Here is a 19,144-nt window from a genome sequence, read left to right as displayed (position 1 = left end):
GAATTCAAATGAGTTGCAATTTCCACAGGCTGAGGTTTGGGAGTTTAAAAGTTTCCAACTCATCTCAATCTCCTCCTCTTTCTTGCAGCCTGGCTACTTACTCTTAACACAGCGAAAACAAATGGAGCTTGAATGAATTGATAAGGGCAAAAGGGTTGCCTTCTCAGGATACCTTGAGAAATTAGCACTGTCCCTTGGTTAAGGAAAACCACTCTCTTCCAGGATTGCCAAACCTGGACACACATACAGGGATGTGCACAAAGCTCCAATGACTCAAAGAAAGTAAATATGGAAGCATCTGCCTCCTTCAACTCTGATTACCATGAAATACATCACAGAGCCTAGACAAAAGATTCAAATGCAAACATTAAAAATACTCCAAAAACATTTCTGTACAAATTGGGATGAAAGTGAAGACCTCATAAGACAACAAAGTTAAGTTTTCTAGTAACATTAATTTCATGAGAATAATGTATGGTGGTTTAGGTAGAGAAGCTGTTTCTAGGAAATGATTCTGCCCAATTTAAGACCACAGGGAGTGAAATGGCTCAACATTTATGTCATCAATAACATTAAAACATAGGCATAACTGAGTATTAATAACCTGTCTGTTCTCACCAAATAAGAACTTAAACCACAAGACATGCTGGCTAAATAAAGACAGATCTTTTCTCAACACCAATTTATTCTTACAGTGAAGAGGGACATTAGCTTGTTTAACAAAGCTGACGTGTTAGAAGGCAGAGGGTATTTACCTGTGCTTAGATCCTACTGCAGGCAGACAGTGAGGATTGACCAAAACTATGATTTGACCCAGTACAGTGATGATTTTTAGCTGCAATAAGAACTTAAGTACACAGGCACAGGCAGCACTCCTAACTTAACATTCAGACTGTAGTCATGAGCCCACTGCTTCCCAGCAGCAGGTGAGTCACAGCAGCCAAACTTGAAGGATTCCAGCAAGTCAGGCTGGAATCTGGTCTGAGGTCCTGACTGCTGATCTGTCACAGCAGAGGCTCAAGAGATAACCCCGAGTGATATTCTTAAATGCAATATGCACTGACCCAGAAGCAGGGTCATCAGATGTCTCTGTTGCTTGCCTTTGCATTGTCCTGCCTACATGGATAAACAGGATAAAGTCTGACCACACAGTGCATGGCAGATAAGAGCCTTGACCCTCTGTTCCACTAGACACCAGTATAATTCAATACATTATTTAAGTTGTGAAACTGCTTAACTGGAAGAGACTCTGCAACCTACAGATAAAAAAGCAGTGCACCACCCTTTGGTGAAATAAGTAACACCAGAGATCATCACCAAGTGCAGCTTTTTCATATCTGTATAAACGCACAGAGGTGGACAAGAATCCCACCCACTTCCAACAGAGATCATGAGTTGGGAGTAAAGGAGAGACAAGGTGCAAACTGCTCACTGAATCTCTTTGCTCCAGTTGGGACCTCTTAAATCTTTTACATGCTTTGTGCTCTTCTAAGAATAATCACTGTTCACAAAGCCTGTGATTTAGCATCATCTAATAACATATAATTTTTGTCCACATAACACAGGCAGCTTCTGATTGCCAAAGGTCTTCAGAACATCAACTCTTTTCCCCATGACTTCAAGGATCTCTGTTCCTGTAAGGCTTCCTTTATATCTGTAGCAATCTAAGGCTCTAGATCTGCTGTGGGTGTATATCCAACAATGTCCAAAGTGGGTCTTCACTTCCAAACTCCATCAGGTTCTGGATAAATGATCCTAAATGTCAAGTTTATCCGTTCATCTCTAGAATGATACTCCTTAGGCACTCGATGCTGTAAGTGGCATTAGGGAAAAAGAAAAAAAATATCAAATCATGAGCTTGTGCATTTAAAATACAGGTAATCAAACAATGACTAATGATGACATCACTGACTGTGATGGCTTTTTATTTGTATTTCCAAACACTTAGGTAAGAAAATCAGGTTCTGACTGCTCAGGGCCACTGAAAACAAAAACTCTTCGTATATTAATGTAGAACTCTTAAAATTAAGTTACAACTTTTTGATATTCCATGTTTCTATATTGCTTTTGCTCTTTTCACTGCAGGCTACTACCTTTGTTGCTGAAGTTTAATGCTGTAATATCTGAACTGATTCCTACTGCATCACTTGGCACATGAAAGCAAACCCATTATTTCTGAGGCAGAAAGCAATACTAATGCCTTGGAAAACAATTGTGCCACTGGAAGCAGAATGTCCCATACCCTCATGAGAGTGCCTCGGCATATCTGGAAAACAGCACTGCAAGTAAAGCACATAAACAGTGTCAAGGAGTTCTTACCTGCCAATCCTCCTGGGTGGCTCCTTCCATCACCAACAGAGTCCCGTGATCAAGTGGGATTCTGAGTCTTTCTACATAAGTATAGTCTCCATCCTCTTCCTAAAAAGAAACATTAGACACTGAAGAAGCAGGCCATGTGCATTTAGTAGAAAACCAGTCCTTTACAGAAGAGCTTAAAGGGAGCTGTGAGGGAGGAGGAGGCTCTTCCAAGATCAAGTCTAAGTAAACCTCTCTGTATCCATATTTCATAAAAAGTCCAGGAGCCAAGCATTTTAACGATGAAAAGAAGCCATTGTAGCTCACTACCTGGATGCCACAGGTAAAGCTCAACAATCAGTTCCTGTATTTAGTGCAAAATTCTGGAGTGAGGCTGCAAACATTATGGAAACATCTTAAACAGTTCAGTGTGGAGACATTCTGCAAAGGCCACCCTAGATTCCAACAGTTAATTATTTCATCAAAAGTAACATCTTCCTGCTATTCTGAATTGTTACAACATTACATGCTGCTATGGCACTAGCTGCTGGAAGAAGAGTTTTTGTTATTTAAAAAAAAAAAAAATCCTCCTTTTCCCACAATACCTTGTAAAACAAGTTGTCTTAATCACCACTAAGCGAAACAGAATGTTAGACTCAAAGACAAATAATTTACAAGCTTTTGTTAAGCCTTTAGATTATGTGCAACTATTTAAAAACTCAAATATAACAACTAGACATAGTGACAGGCTCCAGCAGTGGTCTCACACATGCCGCATGAGTGGGAACAGCAACTCTGTTGCTTTGCACTATCCTTTCCAACTTTAAATCAGATTCATACACTGCTAAGTCAAATGTGCAGTAGTCCAGCTTAAAGGAGGTTTGTCCTTTTGAACGTTCATGGCTTGCTGAAAAGCTCAAAATAATGAGGTAAAGTAACAAATACTGGGAAAATTATGCCCTCAACTAAAACAGAGTTTGATTTTCAGAAAACCAACTGGGAGTGTGTGTGAATTTATAAATAAGGTGCACATAGAAAGAGGGCTGCACTTTCAAAAATGCAAAAGAGCTTGGTTGGTATCAAGTTAGTATCAAGAAATGTTTTCTTATCTTCAGTGGAAAAAAGGAAAAAATTTCAAAAATAGATACTGTAAATATGACTGCTGAGGAAAAGCAGAGAAATATCACTGCACACGTACTTTCTATTTCAGAGGATTACATCATTTCACTTTGTGATGGGCAACAGTGAGCTTATTTTTATCTCTTGCTCATCTTAACTAAAAAGGAATTCTGCTAAGATAAATGATTTAGGAGAAAACACCCTTTTGGCTTAGGAAAGTCAGTATGTAAAAACAGCAATTACTTTCCGGTTTAAATGGGACATCTCTAAACTCCATTTTACTTAGAAAAAGATATTTATATGTCAATTTGCTTTGCAAAGCCGGGGAAACAACAAGTTTTTACTTTCTTACATGTCGTTACTGTCCACCAAAGGTCATTTCAGAACTTTTATTGCTAGAGCTGATGTCAGACAAACAGAGAACTCACTTGACTTTCAGAGATCAAGAAGTTTATGAAGAGAATTTATTTTTGACATCTAAGGTAGAAAAGACTTTCTGGTAACAAACACTGAAAGAAGTGCATTAGGTGACTTCTTTATGTTCACTTTGTAACTCTATATATGTACCACAAAACCACCTGCTTACAAAAACATGTATAGTAAAGCAACTGCTCTGCTTTTTAATGTATTAGAATTTTCATAGTCTTGAGTTACACATTTAATACAATTCAAGCTTTACACTATCCAAGTACACTGGCTAAACCTTTTTTTAAATCCTTAATTAGAGTAACTACAGTTAATAAGCAAGGAAAGCTCAGTGTGAGTTGATGGGAAGCTGTGAATATAAAATCTGTAGGAATTCTGGGACTCCAACAAGGTTGTTTTCTTGAAATGGTATCAAAATCAGAAAGAGGAAAGATCTAGTATAATCTATATAAATCACCCAAGTTTATTTCTTAAATCTCAGTAAAGTTTATTGCTACAGTGGTAGGAAATGGTTTCTGGACTGTGTAGAGGAACCTTCTATTATAGGGAAAAGTAAATGGAAACATCCTGTAGAAGAATGTATAAATAATAATACAATTATACAAGCAAATTATGCAAAATAATTTTCAATTGCAAAAGTCAGCATCATTCATGGAGAATACTGGCTCCTAGTCTTCTGCTTCACCTATTCACCTACTACCAAGAGAATTATCCTTACGAAAGCTCAAACCTTGTATTTTTCAGATTTCATCTTGATTGTATCCCTCTTCTCCAGCTTACATCTCTAGCACCAGCTCTGTAAACACCCTCCTCCACAACAAAGTAGTCTCACCTATCAATTCTTCTGCATTTAACATGTTTATTTTCACTGTCTCTGACAAAATATTCACCACACTGCTTTTCTCTACAGACTCAGTAATGAATATCAGTTACACTGATATACTCAGATATACTGAAATACTCACATAATGCACTGGCCTGTCTATACAGGCCTACCTTTAAACTCCCTCAGTCCTTCTGCAGCTGAGCACTCCCTTCAGCCTCTCTGCTTACCTACAGCTTCTCAAGCCCTGCCACTACTGGTGGACACCTCCTCCTCCTCCTCTGCAGCCACCGCTGTCTGTGAGTCTCTTTCATGCCAATCTACAAATTCAACTCGCTTCATCTTGATCTGAATCTCTGCCTCTACCATGCTCCACATATTCCCAAATCCATCTTCAATTAGCTCTGTTAATACACAAAGGGTTATTTTTCTGCTTTTTCTAGAAGTACTGGGAGATCTTTACCTTCTGCTAGGAAAAAAGGACTGTGCTTCAGAGATCCATTTGAAGGACAGACCCATCTGGAGGTTGATTCTTCGAATACCTCGAACATCCTGCTATTATCTAAAAGGTGTGAAGCTCCCTCCCTTCCCAGCAGCCATCGGTTTCCTTGGTTATAGATGGAAGAAGAGCAAGCTGACAGCTGGCTTTCTAACTCCTTCCACAGTTCACATAACCATTTGCTGGACAGCCACCCAGCTGGTACCTATGGCAGCCACCCCTCTGCCACAAGACACCTCCCAGTGGGACATCAGGTATCACCCTTCCCCCCTGTACTAGCATTCCCCACTCTTCCAGGACACAATCAGATAACCTGGCACTGTCTCAGAGTTGAGCAGTGAACAAGCAATAGTAAAAAATGGTAGTGTGGCTGTATCAGGAACACTCATCCCACAGAGTGAAATCAATTCCTCTCGACTGGGAGGAAGAAGTCACGTCCAAGTGGGCTTGGGGGCTTGAGGCTGTGTGGGGAATGGCAGGAGGTCACGGTGCCACAGTGGTGACACTCAGGCTGTAGGCAAGCACAAGAGGACCCACTGACTCAACCAAAGGTGTGTGAACTGTGTATGAATCACAGCTCTAAAGAAAAGAATTTGTCTCCTGATTTCAGTGTAGGCAGGAGCTACAATGATGGGGGCAGGGGGAACAAGCAAGCAGGAGCAAGATTGAAGTAATTGACTGGAACTGGAAGAAGAAAATAGAAGAAACCACATCACTGTAGACTTTTAACTACGAAGAAGGCATCCAAAAAAACCTAGAAACCATTTAAAGCAAAGGACAAATACCAGCTGCAATCACGTAACTGGTCCAAATAAACAGAAAAGGCTCTATTTAGAAAAACAAATGCTTAAAAAGAAAAATTCCAGCAGGCAAAATAAAACAGTTTCTGGAGTCATGTTAATTTCCATGAAGTCTCCTTATTCCAGTGAGAAATTTACACCTGAAATGTATTTGCAGCTTTTTTTATATTCACTGGGTTGAAATCCCAGTACAAATTATTTCTACTTTTCCACAAAGGATGCTTGTTTAAGAAGATACAAACGATCTACACATGTCTCCACACTCCTTTACCCTCTATTATAAGATGATGACTTATCCAATACAGTGTTCACCAAAAAGAAAAACAGAGGACTGAACCTTTCCTTACCCTCAACCTAGAACAATTTTCAGGATAATAAAAAACCACTTAAACCTAAGTAACTTTTTTTTTCATTTTTGCCAAGTGAAAAAAGATTTCAGATTGCATGATTGTTTCAGAGTGACTTACAAAAACACTACCAAATTACTAACAGACAGTTGTTAAAATTCACATAAACATGCAGACAAAATGCAACCCCATCAACACCACTGGTCATCTTTTCAGTTAGAGAAACAGGGTTTTATTCCCTATTAGGTTCATCCACATTTCAAGATACAATCTAGAAAATATTTGCAGAGATACCAATACAAACTGAAGTTTCTGAAGGCTCTGATCTACTTTTCAATTGCCCTTCAAGCTGTGACCTCACTTGTGGTACACACAGTTTTGTACTCAATAGATGATCCCACACAGGAAATCACATTTTTTCTTAGTAGCATTTATCCACAGTGATGTTCTACCGTAGTATTTCTCATCTTGTATGTTCATTATATCTTTCATCTCAAAATATTCAAAAGCACTTAAAAGAACAAAGGGAAACGAAGGCCTTTGAAACCCTAGAATCTGAAATAGCACAGAGTTTGCCCTCAAAGAGGCTTAATTTTGGGAGAAAAAGGATTTACTTACTATTTCCCTCCTCAATGAAGACTTATAAGACTACAATACGTCTGGAAAACCCAGTGCACTGATACTGGTTAATACTGAAACCAGGGAGAGCCTGAATGTCTGTGATGACTGTTAATCTGAATTCCTTTTCCCTAGATTGCATTCCTCTTCCTGTAACTTGCTTTTTAACAAAGGAATGATCAAACTTCAAAGATCTACAATCAGTTTTAACTTTCCCTTAATGAAAGAGCGAATGCTACAGTACAGTAGAGTATGAAAATTACTTCTCTGGCGGTACAGCCTGAAAGGTTGTAATTTCCATCACAGCCTCTTGTAACTCCCACTCAGCAAAGCATCCATTGTCATAGGATGTTCTCAGGAAACTTCAGGCTTCGGGAATGTGCAAAGAATACATAATGTGTGCCATGTAATTATTAAGTATGAGTTCCCTTAGACATGGGACACACTTAATAGCAACTATTTCGAAGATCTGCACATGGGGATTCTACCTCAGAGAAAAGTGTCACAGAGTATGTGACACTTGCAAAAGAAATACACTTCACAGCTAGCAAGACTCAGGTAGTCAGAGATATCAAGTCAAAGGTGCTAAAAAAGAAATGAGGAGAGCTTAAAGGATACATCTATAGAAAACCATCCATCTCTGGAAGAAAAGGGAAGAAATCGTGCAGTACAGATCAAACAAGGCAGCCAAGTACAAATGGCAGACTGAATTTCTCCCTTTACTAATAGGGGTTGTCTTTTCAGAAAATCTATAAAAAAGGCATCTTACTCAAGAACTAGGATTGATTTTTAAGACAGAACCTGCAAAGTTTATACTGAAGTTTAAGTGTATTTTATTCTGATCCACTGATGGGGAACGCAAGCATTTCTAAAATTAATCCAAGCACCATTTACAGTTTTTTAGAGGAACAAACTTTCCAGCTGACATTTGATTATCAACACAGCATCAGGGATACTTACTCATGCTATGCCCACTGACATAACAGACTGGTTATGTGATCACATGCTTGGGGACCAAGATTAAATTCACTTCAGGCAACAAAGAATTTACAAATTGGAGAAGTGATGAAAACTACAAACTATTTGTTTTCTGGCTCAATTTCTGACCTTTGCTGTTCATACTAGGTGACCCAAGGTGACTCTTGATGGGCAGGCTTCAGCATGTCAGCATAGAGTTTTCTTGCAGGCTGGTAATTATCACCTCTGCTTTCTGTACTACTTACTCAGAATAAATAGCAACACAAGGAGATAGAAAACTTCTTTCCAAAGTTGTCAAGGACTGCACAAGCAGAAAATTCATCTGAAACTGGACATTCTAAAATAAGGTCTGTATTCTCAACAGGTGTGAATCCCTGACTTGGATAAATATGACCTGCAAAGTTTAAGCTGATTTATAAACAAAGCATTCCCAAACATAGCACTTTATCTAGAAAGAGTATTCACTACTGAATCACCAATTAACTCCTGAAAGGATATTCCACACAGCCTCCTTATCCTTAGCCTGCGAGTACGATGTGACAGCTTCCAAGGCATTTTACAGACAATAAATGAGCTTCTTCCCTTTGTTCACTGCCCCTCAATCTGGATACACACACGTCCAAATGCAAACACTGTTAGAGGATTTTCACTTACAAGAGCAGTCAGAACTACTCTTCATCCCAAATACACTCTGCATTACATAACACTGGCTTGAGTTTAAGAAAATGGTAGCAACTCTTTGATTCATTTGCACAGTGTAAGTCCACTTACAGCATCACTGATCTCATCTTATGCACCAGAAGGGGCCCTTATTTGGGCACAAGACTGCCCAGATTCCAATTTCACTGCAGCACTACACTACACTGCTGCACATTATTAGAGATTTACTAGAGATTAGAGATTTCTTGATCCCTACACTTCTTCCACAGAACTTTCCAAGTTGTGTTTTCATTAACTTTGAAATGCTTGAGTAATTAAGTTCCCTTAAATGGGGAAAACAATAAACATATTAGTAGCTATAAGACTCTCTCAGTGTGACACAAACACTCACAGGGGAAGGTTTTTTTCTCATCTCAAAGGTCCGAGTAGCACCAAAGCTGAGTGAGGCAATGACAGGATTTTTTCCCAGTGATGGCTCGTCGTCACTGTGCCAGTCCACGCTGTCCTTCTCATTTCGGTAGAGGTTGCAGAGGAGAGAGTTGAAGGTATAGCCAGTGAACTCTTCAATGCGCTCCCTCAGCATGGTCAGCACAGGATGCCACTGCAACCACCACAGAGGGGAATGTAAATACCATGAACGCAGGCCAGGGGCAGGTAATGCAAAACAGAAGGCAAAAACTACTAAGAAACAAAATATACTGCACTCCAATCACAATAAACTTAAAATCAAATAAATGACTCACAGCAATTCTGATGATATTTTTAGTAGAGCAGAGAAATGGGCTGGGCTTTCTGAAAAATACGCACACGTTACCCATCGCTCAATACTAAATCATCTCCTTAAAACTCTGAAACCAGGCTGCCTTTCATACTAATGGAGGCAATCAGTGACTAAATGACACTGCTCTCAATTGCCTGCAGCTGTTGACAGAGAACAAGAGGAAATGGCTGGCATATCACAGCCCTCTGTCCCCACTCTGTTAGCACAGCTTGTTGAGCTCAACTCATCACCTCTTGGGGCTTTCACTGTAACTCTTCAGTGGGTCACAAAACCGATGACACTGGCCCTGGATTTCATCCTTCCCCTTACTAGCATCTTGCTGAGCCCACAGCCCAGGGAAGCTCTTCACATTCCATTACAACTCAGTCCAGTTATTTCATGTTATAAGCTTACATCATGACTTTCATCTGTCAGAGAGCTTTTAAGAACTACACAAATATATAAGAAAAACAAAAAAGCCAAAGCAATGTAGGTCAGAATTTTTTGTCCATTATATAAGCAAAAACAGAGATCAAGAGAGGATAAGAAACTGATTCCAAATCTCCCAGTGCACCATTGGAAGAAGAAGCAACAGACAGCTGGAAATATTTTCTAGTATCCACCACTAATAAACAGCACTGCACTATCTTATTTCCAAGCTTCTCCAAGTTTAAGAGGCATTTAACTTAGTGGTTACACTGCATGTATATGGAACATATACAATGTTTCTCTAATGGGGTATCTCTAGCTAAGTCACGCCTTCAACGATTAAGCATCATGTGAGTAATTAATTCTAGCTATGGAACATGTTGGGAAAGCAGTAATACCACCCAAAAAAAACCCAAAAACCAGTTTGCTTGCAACTGTGCTGCCTGAATGTGCAGAAAGTCCAAAAACAATTATTCAGAGCACTTTTCAGTGACCAACCAGGACTAGATTTCTTCAACTCACATCACAGAAGTATGTATTACTAAAACGCTACCATATGGTGAATTTTACAATGTAGTTGAAAGCCAACTACAAACCTGAAGCAGTGGAAGTAGTTTCATTGAAATATTTTTTGAAACAACTCTATCACTGCTTACAGAGAAACATTTTTTAATAGCAAAATTAATTTAGGCACTAACACTGGATTATATCTAGAAGCGCTGCAATCACACCAATTTTTACCAAACAAAAAAGGAGGGACACAAAGCTAATTACTCCTACAGATCAACTGTTTCAGGGAGTAATCAGTTTTGGCTAAGCTGTGCACTAAATTACATTTTATTCAGGATATTTTTGTGATAGAAACCCTATTCTACAGGTAGGGATCGTGCTCTTCACACCATCCCCCACTTCTTCTAGCTACAGGTACTTCCACCTGCAAAGCTGTGTGAAATGTCAGTGCCCATGTGCAGTGTACCCACGGATCTGCCTACAGGCAACCTTCCAGCCTGGGAAGGGCTGACTTCCATCTCTGCAACTTCTCCAGTGCATCTCACTTTCTGCTTGAGTTTCTTTCTCTCAGCAAAATGCAGAAATATTCAGGAATAAAAGACAGTACCAGCCTGAGTGATTAATTTAGGACTTGTGCCTTTTGGATGAGAGAAACAAGCCAGTGGCCCCATAAGTGCTAACTCCTTGAAGAACTTGATGCAAACTGAAATGAAACCTTGCATCCAAGGTATATGGGCTCCATCCAATCTCCAAGTAGCAATGGGTTCCACAGAAGGCAGTTCTGAACTGGATTTAAATCATTAGCGTACAACAAAATGATTTTGTGAGGGCACTTCCAATCCCTAAAGACATTCAGCTTTCAGAAAAGCCCATTCAAAATAGTATTTCACAAATGAGGACCAAAGAAATGCCTGTTTTTCCACCACAAGTTCTGTAGGTTATAGAATTTTTAACTACAGTATTTTTGAGACTAAAATCTTTACAACTCATCATGTTAAACAACGCCTTTCCAACTCATCCCAAACATCCCACTTTGGCAGCAGTTCTGGGACTTGGGACACTGTTCTCTCATGCTATCCAGCTTTCAACAGTGACACCTAATTACTGCCATGGGAATTTTAAACAAAGCAATACCAAGAGACAGGCTGATGGGACAACAGGCTGAGAGAGAGAGAGAGAGAGAGAGGGGCGTAGAGGGAGAGAAAACATGAACAAAACATCACTGAGTCACTTGGAAGGTTTTTAACTCTTCCAAAACAGTGTGGGAAATGACATGCTACAATCTGGAGTTGCTGAGCTGATGAGCTGCATGTGTGAATTTCATAGCATCCACACAGGAATCAAAATATGCCTAAACTTTCATTTAAGCAGTATTGAACCTAAGTGTTTCTGAAAGTAACTATTTCAGTAATTGGTATTACTTTATCTTGACAACAAAAAAAATCAGTATGACTGTGTGCAGTACAATGTCCCATGCAAAGACACTTGGAGTAAGTTACACAGTGCAATTCAGAGTTTTGCCCAAAGCTCCAGTGACTCAAAGTAAAACTTTAAACTCTAGAGTAGTAACTTCCTTTTGGCAATATTTGGCAACTAAATTACACTGCTCTCAGTCAACTCACTCAAAGTGCATTTCATAAAACTGACCACATTCCTGTAGAATCTGCTGCTGATCACAAATGAAATGCTAACAGATTCTCTAGATAATAGAGGATAGAGGGAATTTTTGTCTCTTGATGTTGGCAAAGGATTTCTTTGTAGACAGTAATAAAACACATGCAAACATATACATACATTTGGATTTGGCTGCATTGTTATCCTGGAATATGTGTAAGGAAGTTCCCCATACCAGGATGTTAGCCGTGGTTCTTCAAAAGATGCTTCTGAAAAAAAAAACAGGAAGACATTCTCAACTGGCCTTATCACAGGATTTGAAAATGGAGAGATGATGGAATTCTGCCAAGAAACTTCATCAAAAAGAGACTGTCCATTCACCTGAAGTTAAAAAGCAGCTCCTTAAAATTCTCAGCTTTACAAAATGAACTCAAATGTAGGAATGAAATTATTCAAAATCAGGTGTGCATCTGCAGGAGGAATTACCTTGTCAAAATCTTGGAAACATATCCATTTTCTTACCCCTATATGCCAGACAGAGCAGGGACTGGATGAGTTAAAGCTAGCAAATGAAACTGAAATTTTATCTTGTTTTACATTCACCTGGTTCTGGTGCCCAGTATGCTGGCATAAGTTGCAAGATGAAGATGAATCCACTAGAAAGGTGAAGTAGAAAGGGCTGTAGCATCCTTGGGACATTACAGAAACATAATGTGGCAAGGCTGGACACAATATTTTATCACATATGTGTGTGCTCTGTGGTGTAACACAAACATCAGGTTAAAAATACTTCCAGCTTCTGAAAAGACTATCTTGGCAACAACTTCTCATGCTTGACAGGTAGCATTCTCCACTATACTGCCCCTTCACTGCCAGCCAAGAAATATACATGTTGAAGACATTTTCCAGCCCCATCCAGTAACTACTCTGATACATTATCTTACATCAGATCCTGACTGAAAGTGAGATTTAGCTGGAATAGGTGCCCCTTAGTGAACAAATCCAGAATAGCAGCCTCTTCTGTTGCACACTGGAACTAATAACTAAAGCCAAAGGAAGAGGAACATTCTCTGCTGGGATTTTCAGTAAAAGAGGCAAAAAATATACCTCATGAAAGAAATCTCCAAGAACATATTTTTTGCAGGAGATTGTATGATGGTGACCAGACTTAATCTTAAAAAATGAGTGAGAAAAAGAACTGGAGATGACAGAAGAGACAGTACAGCTCCAAGATTTTTAAGACAGGCAATTTTAATTTGGAAAGATCTCACTCAGTTGGCCACAGTAACATGTCATTAGAGATTGCAAAATAAGCTGCAGTAGTCTTCAGATATGTACAGAAACTTAAAGAAGTGGTAATACTGAAAATTAAAACCAATTCTAAACAACATACAGATTCTGTTATGGAATAGACCTGTGAATGACCTGAAAAGATGGTCTACACACTCCCTACCCTGTCTGATGTGAGTTCGCTGGCCCCAGGGTATGTCTTGCAGGAGTTGCTCAAACATCCAGTCTGCTTGTTCTGAGTCAATAAAGCCAGGAATCAAATGAATCCTAAGGATTAAAAAGAAAAATGGAAGGAATATACATTTCTATATCTGCTTTGGGAAAGTATTTTCATTTCCAGGATTCCCAAAGGAGTTAAAAGTGGCTGTAATGCATCATATCAGAAGTCAAAGCCCAGTATCCCGTTCCTGACCCCAGCCAAAAGCAGGTGCGAAAAAAAGAACAGAAGGGCTCCTGTTGAGTCTTACCCTCACCAAATGTATGTAATTCCTATTCAAAACTTCTAAAAATGTATGATAACCAACAACATACCATGAATTCCAGAATCAGTCATATGCTGTGAAAAATGACATCTTTCTGCTTGTCATTAACTTCACATCTGATAAATCAGATAGACCTGATTATAGTAATACAATCAACATTATGTAAATAATTGTCCTTTTTTCACTGTCTCCACATCACTTAGAATTTGATATCCCTTTATCCCTACTGCCATTCCTATTCTCTTTTTCAAAGCACAAAGGAAAGTATTTAGCATAAGGACAATATTTAACGTGTCCTATTTTTTCATTTCCTTATGTACATCTAATATATTGATTGCACTAGCAGTCATCCAAGAATTACAGCTACTGTGGTGAGCTGCAGAGTAGGAATGCTGCTAACAGCAGTTTACTCTCACAAGTATTCCACGCCCTAAAGATGTCACAGTAAGAGTATATAGTAAAGGTATTAAAAAAAAAAGATTCAAATCTGATTATTAACTTTCCATTGGTGTATTACAAAAACAAACTCCAGAAAATGCAGCTGACTGTGTATATTGTCTCTTTCCAGCTGGTCAAAGTTTTTACTTTTCAAAATGCTTTAAAAATCTATTTGCATATTTAGAAGAAACTAAGATAAAGACACAAAAATAAAATAACACAATAATCAGAAGAAATTAAATAAATGCACAAAAAATTACTATGTCCGTGGCATTATTTGAATTTTCTATCAAATTCAAAAGAAGAGGAATAATATTGATATTGCAGCTAAGTCAGCAAGGTAAAATATATTTTAGTTAGTAGGAATCACAGAGTAAGTAGGTTTTCTTTTGAAGTGTCCTTAAGCTGAAATAATTAAGGCACAGCATATAAGCAGAAGGGACAATCCTGAGGCTACCACAATTGCCTAAAGTTAAATGCTTTTATTAGATTTATTTAAAACAATTCCAATTTACAGCTACAAGTTTTGGGCCACTCTTAACTGTACAACACAGACATCCCACACTTGCTAACACAGGAATACTGATCCAAATCTGCAGCAGCAACTTACTGTGAATCGTGACACTAACCGACACAGACCCTTGTCCTTATTCTGGAAAGAGCACCGGATGCAGTACACACCAGATGTCAACAGGTTTATTTTTCTTCTCTTCAGTGCTGCTCAGAACCATCTCAGTCCCTGCTACCTGTCACTCAAAAGTACTTCCAGAAATACTCTAAACAGATGATGCACAGGAAGTACAGTGTGCAAATGCTGAAATCAAAACCCTCTGCAGAGACTGGACTTCAGAAAGCTGAGTATCACCACGTCACTCTGCAAAAGCAAGTAATATTTCATCCACTTACCTAGAAATGCCAGTTGGTCCCTTGCTGAGCTCATACACACCAGGCTTGCTGAGGATGTAGAAAGGAAAGAGCCATCAGAAAGACAAACAAGAAATTACCTTAGACTGAGCAGCACAGACTGGAATTGCTATAGGCCTGGACTAGATAAAGTTTTCTTTAAAAAAGAAAAGAAAGTTAGAAAAAAGAAGAAATAATGTCCTGGACATAAAGGTCAGAGTAAGGCAGCAAATGAGTTTGCGTGTTCTTCCTGTCCCTCCTTTCACCAAAGAAAGACTCAGTACAGTTTTAGGGCTCTTAGAAAAAAATAAAAGAGGGACGTCACAGGGAACCTGAAGGAGACAACTGTACATGACTGCACTCAGATCACTGTGTTTGCTTTTATAGGTACACTGAGAAAGAAAATTCTGCCAAGACAGCCAAACTGAACCAAGCTGGATTTTCAGTATCTCTTAACTCCACCATAAACCACACTTTGTCACACTTCATGCCAAAGTTATCCTGGGAAGACCCCCATTTCAACACAAAGGGTATATGACATACAGATACCCAGCTTCAGTAGGAAACTTACTATCAACTACTACTCTAATCCCTGAAAGATGCCATACCAACTATATTTCTGGTATATTCCAGAGTAAGTTATTTCCAGCATAGTTTACACCGGGATTGTCCCAGGAAAATGTACACTGCTAACCAAAGAAGACGTACTGGCAATTGTGCTGAACCAGAATGTCCAACTGAGCATGATTACTGCCTTCCCAGCCATACCAAAGGCATAAAAACCAGTTAACTTGGGCTCTCCTGGTAATACATTCAGCTCATGATAAAAGGGTTAAAAGTCCACAATTTCTACTCTTACCGACCATGATGACAGAAAAAGCACACAGAGAAACCAGCAGGGTACTCACTCTATCACACCTGCCTCAGGAACCCTGCGCTCCACCTGAAAGGGAACAAGACAGTACACAGTGAATCTTAAAATATCTGGTGCTCTCCAGTCAAACAGAACTCACAGTCATCTCTAGTGATTCTGTGTAGCCACACACTGATAAGCCAGTGAGAAAAACTGGGCAAGAGGGAAGTAGCAGAAAACAGTAGCAGTAGGAAACAGCAGTAGAAAACAACTCAGCCACTCCCTCCTCATCCCAGAAACTCTCAAATGCAGCTTCCATTGCAGGCTGGTTTTTAGCCATCAAGTGCCCCCTAAAGGACACTGATTTCTAAATTATTTTGATTATCACAATACTTGCTATTTATCAACTGCAATCAAGAAAATGCTTATAGTATTTATAAAAATATCCTTATGTAAGGAAAAATTCAGAGCAACCCTAAGAAGCATGAACAAACTGCAGGCCTCAGTCAAATGGACAAAACACAAAAGATCAGACATAGCAGGAGCTTACGCTGTAAAGCTGTCTGCACAGCTGAGACAGCTGTATTTTGTTAAAAAACAGAGTAATTTAATCCAGCCTTGGCTATCATTCTGGTTGTCTCAGGGATTTATGCTTCTCTTCTCTGAGCTCAGTGGAGTTCTGATTTGCAAGGAGTTACTGCATTGAGCCAACAAGAGGATCAAAATACAGTACCATAGAGATAGCAGGTCTCTGCCACAGGGGAAAGAGAATTTTCCCAGGCTGTCTTCAATGCTTCTGAGCCAAGATGACAGCCTTTCAAATAAGTCTAACTTAGAAAGAAGTGCTCACAATTACTTTTTTCCCCAAGCAAAGAAGTGCTCTGTATAGAGCACAATATCCTTCGTCAGCTGAAGGTGATAGAAAAAGATTTTAAAATCACAGAAAATTTGGAGAATTAGAAACAAAGTTAGGCTTGGCAAGCCCTGGGAAAAGTGTTAAAGGTAGGCCCTGAGAAATGTTAGGAATTGTGCTTGCTAAGATCATGTGAGACTGCACCTGTGTAGTCAGTATATGATAAATTATGTAATTGTTAGATATGATTAGATATAAATATTGTTTAAAGAATCATGAGAAACTATGTTAGGGGTTTGATGGGAACCATGAGAAATCCATGCTATTCTATTGTATACAATAGAACAACGTAAGTTTAATAATTAATATGTAAGTTATACAATGATAGAGTATAAAATATGTTCAGCTCAAAACCAAGTCAGGTCAGATTTGGGTATGTGTACTCCTGACACCCAGAGCTCTTAATAAAGCACCTTCATATAATCATTCCTTGACTATGTGTGTTCCTGAACGCTAACAATGGGACATAAAGTATATAAAACAAATCCCATGCTGTTCCCCTCTAACAAATTAAGCCAGATAACCCATCTGAGGAAAACAAGAAGAGCTCAAACCATGCTTAGACATTGCACACTGAATATTTAGTAGAACATACTCTTTTAGCTCTCTAAAAAAAAAACAAGTAGTTATGAGCAGGCTAAACAGAGGGACTATGACTTTCTGTTTGCCATATATGCAAAACAATTCCCAATTATGCTTAGTAAAGGCTCAAAGTTCAGCTCAGATTTTAAACAATGGACTATATTCTCAAACAATTTTTATCTATCATTTGAAGCTTAATAACAGATGAGATTTTGCTATTTACCCTGTAATTTTTACCTCTGATGGCTTTTCAAAGACAAACTGCTTTTGAATGTGAGGCTGATCTTTCTGTCTCCATGCAGGTCTGGCACCTGCAAGGGCAACGCTGCTGGCCACAGGTACCTTAGGTGCTAAAACAGAGAAAGAAGAAAAGATCCTTCAATTCAGTAGAATATCATGATACTAAAAACATAGCTAGGAAAAACATATGGAATCATTCCTTGGAGTATCCTATGATTGGCAGAGATTTCAGGAAATTGCCAAACCTAAAAGTTAAAACTGTACAGGAACTGAATTTTTTTTTACATGTATATTTGTTATTTACAAACAAATACAAACAGACAAACAGAACTGAAAACATACTTTTATCAGAAAGGATGACATCTATAACTTCTCAATTCTACAACAAACACCTATCACACGCCAGCAGGAATTGCTCCACGCAGCTAAACTGTTTCCCTCTGTATTACCTTTTTTAGGAAAAAAAAAAAAAAAAAAAAAAAAAGAGAAAAACACTTTTATTAGAACAGGATTTTTACACCAGGGAGAAAGTGGAAGAGCAACTTCAGCACACCACTTCAGGTGTTTTATTTACACATGCAAACAGGCTTTAAAATGGGCCTGAAACACAAAATCTTCACTCAGCATAATTCAAACATCGGGGAAATTTTTATTTTTTTTAATCCACTCATGAATAGAAGCAATGAAGTGCACCTGAAACAGATAATTTTGAGGCCACATGCACAAAAACAGTTGGCTATTCTTTTTCATGATTAAAAAAATCAGCTTGCCTAGGATGCTCAGGCTGCAGATATATGGGAGCTTTATGGAAACTGTAATCAGGTGAGTGGAACATGCTTTGAGCACGTTCACAAAAACAAACCAGTTCCCCCTGCAAGACTGGAAACCTTCAAAGTACTCCTCTGCCTCTGCACTCTTTGGTTTCAATGTTTGCTAAAACCCCTGTGACGTTAACTCCATCCCTTTCTACTACATCTCTTTATTTTACAATGTTTTCACCCTGAAAAGCTAAACAAAGACACGTAATGCGTTTTATGAATAAGTGACTGACTGTTCTTACACAAGTCAGCTCCACCAAACGCTCCTCGTCTCCCCCGAGCTGCCCAGAGACGCCAACGACGCGCCCGCCTCACCGCGCGCGTTAGCAACACATCCACACCCTGCGTTCTGCAGCCAAAATCGCCGCACCTGTGGCACACGCACAAACTTTACTTAAAAGCTGGGTTCCAACACCTGCAGTTCAGCCACCGACGGCAACGGGGCAAACTGGGCCAGCCCCGGGGCCGCGCAGGGCGGTCGGGAAGTGCAGCCGGAGACCGGCCCCGCCGCTCGCCCCGTCGCGCCCAGGACGGCGGCGGAGAAGTCGCGGCCGTCGGGAAGGAAGGGAAGGGCGGCTGTGGGCGCTCCTTACCTGCGGGCCGCCCCGCCGGGGCGCCGGCCCAGCCGCCCTGCACTCGGGCCCGCTGCCGCCTCTCCGCCATGCCCGGCCCGGCCCTGCCCAGGGCCCCGAGTCCCGCCTGGGCCTGGGCGTGCGGCCGCAGCTCCGCCCGGGCCGTGCCTGGGCC

The 19,144-nt window shown here is 39.7% G+C and overlaps 1 protein-coding gene across 1 annotated transcript; it reads right to left on the bottom strand.

The window, feature by feature from the left end:
• Positions 1–539: 539 nt before the first annotated feature.
• Positions 540–19,136, bottom strand: ALKBH3 (alkB homolog 3, alpha-ketoglutarate dependent dioxygenase). Its single transcript, XM_023927993.2, has 9 exons — positions 18,991–19,136; positions 17,577–17,689; positions 15,900–15,934; positions 14,995–15,042; positions 13,332–13,435; positions 12,059–12,147; positions 8,957–9,166; positions 2,320–2,418; positions 540–1,811 (listed from the first exon to the last, which is right to left on the bottom strand). Exons 1-9 carry the CDS (start codon positions 19,058–19,060, stop codon positions 1,719–1,721), a joined length of 861 nt encoding a protein of 286 aa, XP_023783761.1. The 5' UTR covers positions 19,061–19,136; the 3' UTR covers positions 540–1,718.
• Between the last annotated feature and the right edge of the window lie 8 nt (positions 19,137–19,144).

This window comes from Cyanistes caeruleus, chromosome 6 (genome assembly GCF_971803275.1).
Source record: "Cyanistes caeruleus chromosome 6, bCyaCae1.hap1.1, whole genome shotgun sequence".
Taxonomy (NCBI): Eukaryota; Metazoa; Chordata; class Aves; order Passeriformes; family Paridae; genus Cyanistes; species Cyanistes caeruleus.
The sequence above is the reverse complement of the archived record's forward strand: the minus strand, read 5'-3'. Positions and strand labels throughout refer to the sequence as shown.

Coding starts and splice junctions, on each gene's coding strand:
- ALKBH3 (XM_023927993.2), bottom strand. CDS start 19,060: ATGGCGGAGAGGCGGCAGCGGGCCCGAGTGCAGGGCGGCTGGGCCGGC. Junction 17,690..18,990: donor CCCGGCGGGGCGGCCCGCAG/GTAAGGAGCGCC, acceptor TCTCTGTTTTAG/CACCTAAGGTACCTGTGGCC. Junction 9,167..12,058: donor CAATGCAGCCAAATCCAAAT/GTATGTATATGT, acceptor TGGTGGTTGCAG/TGGCATCCTGTGCTGACCAT.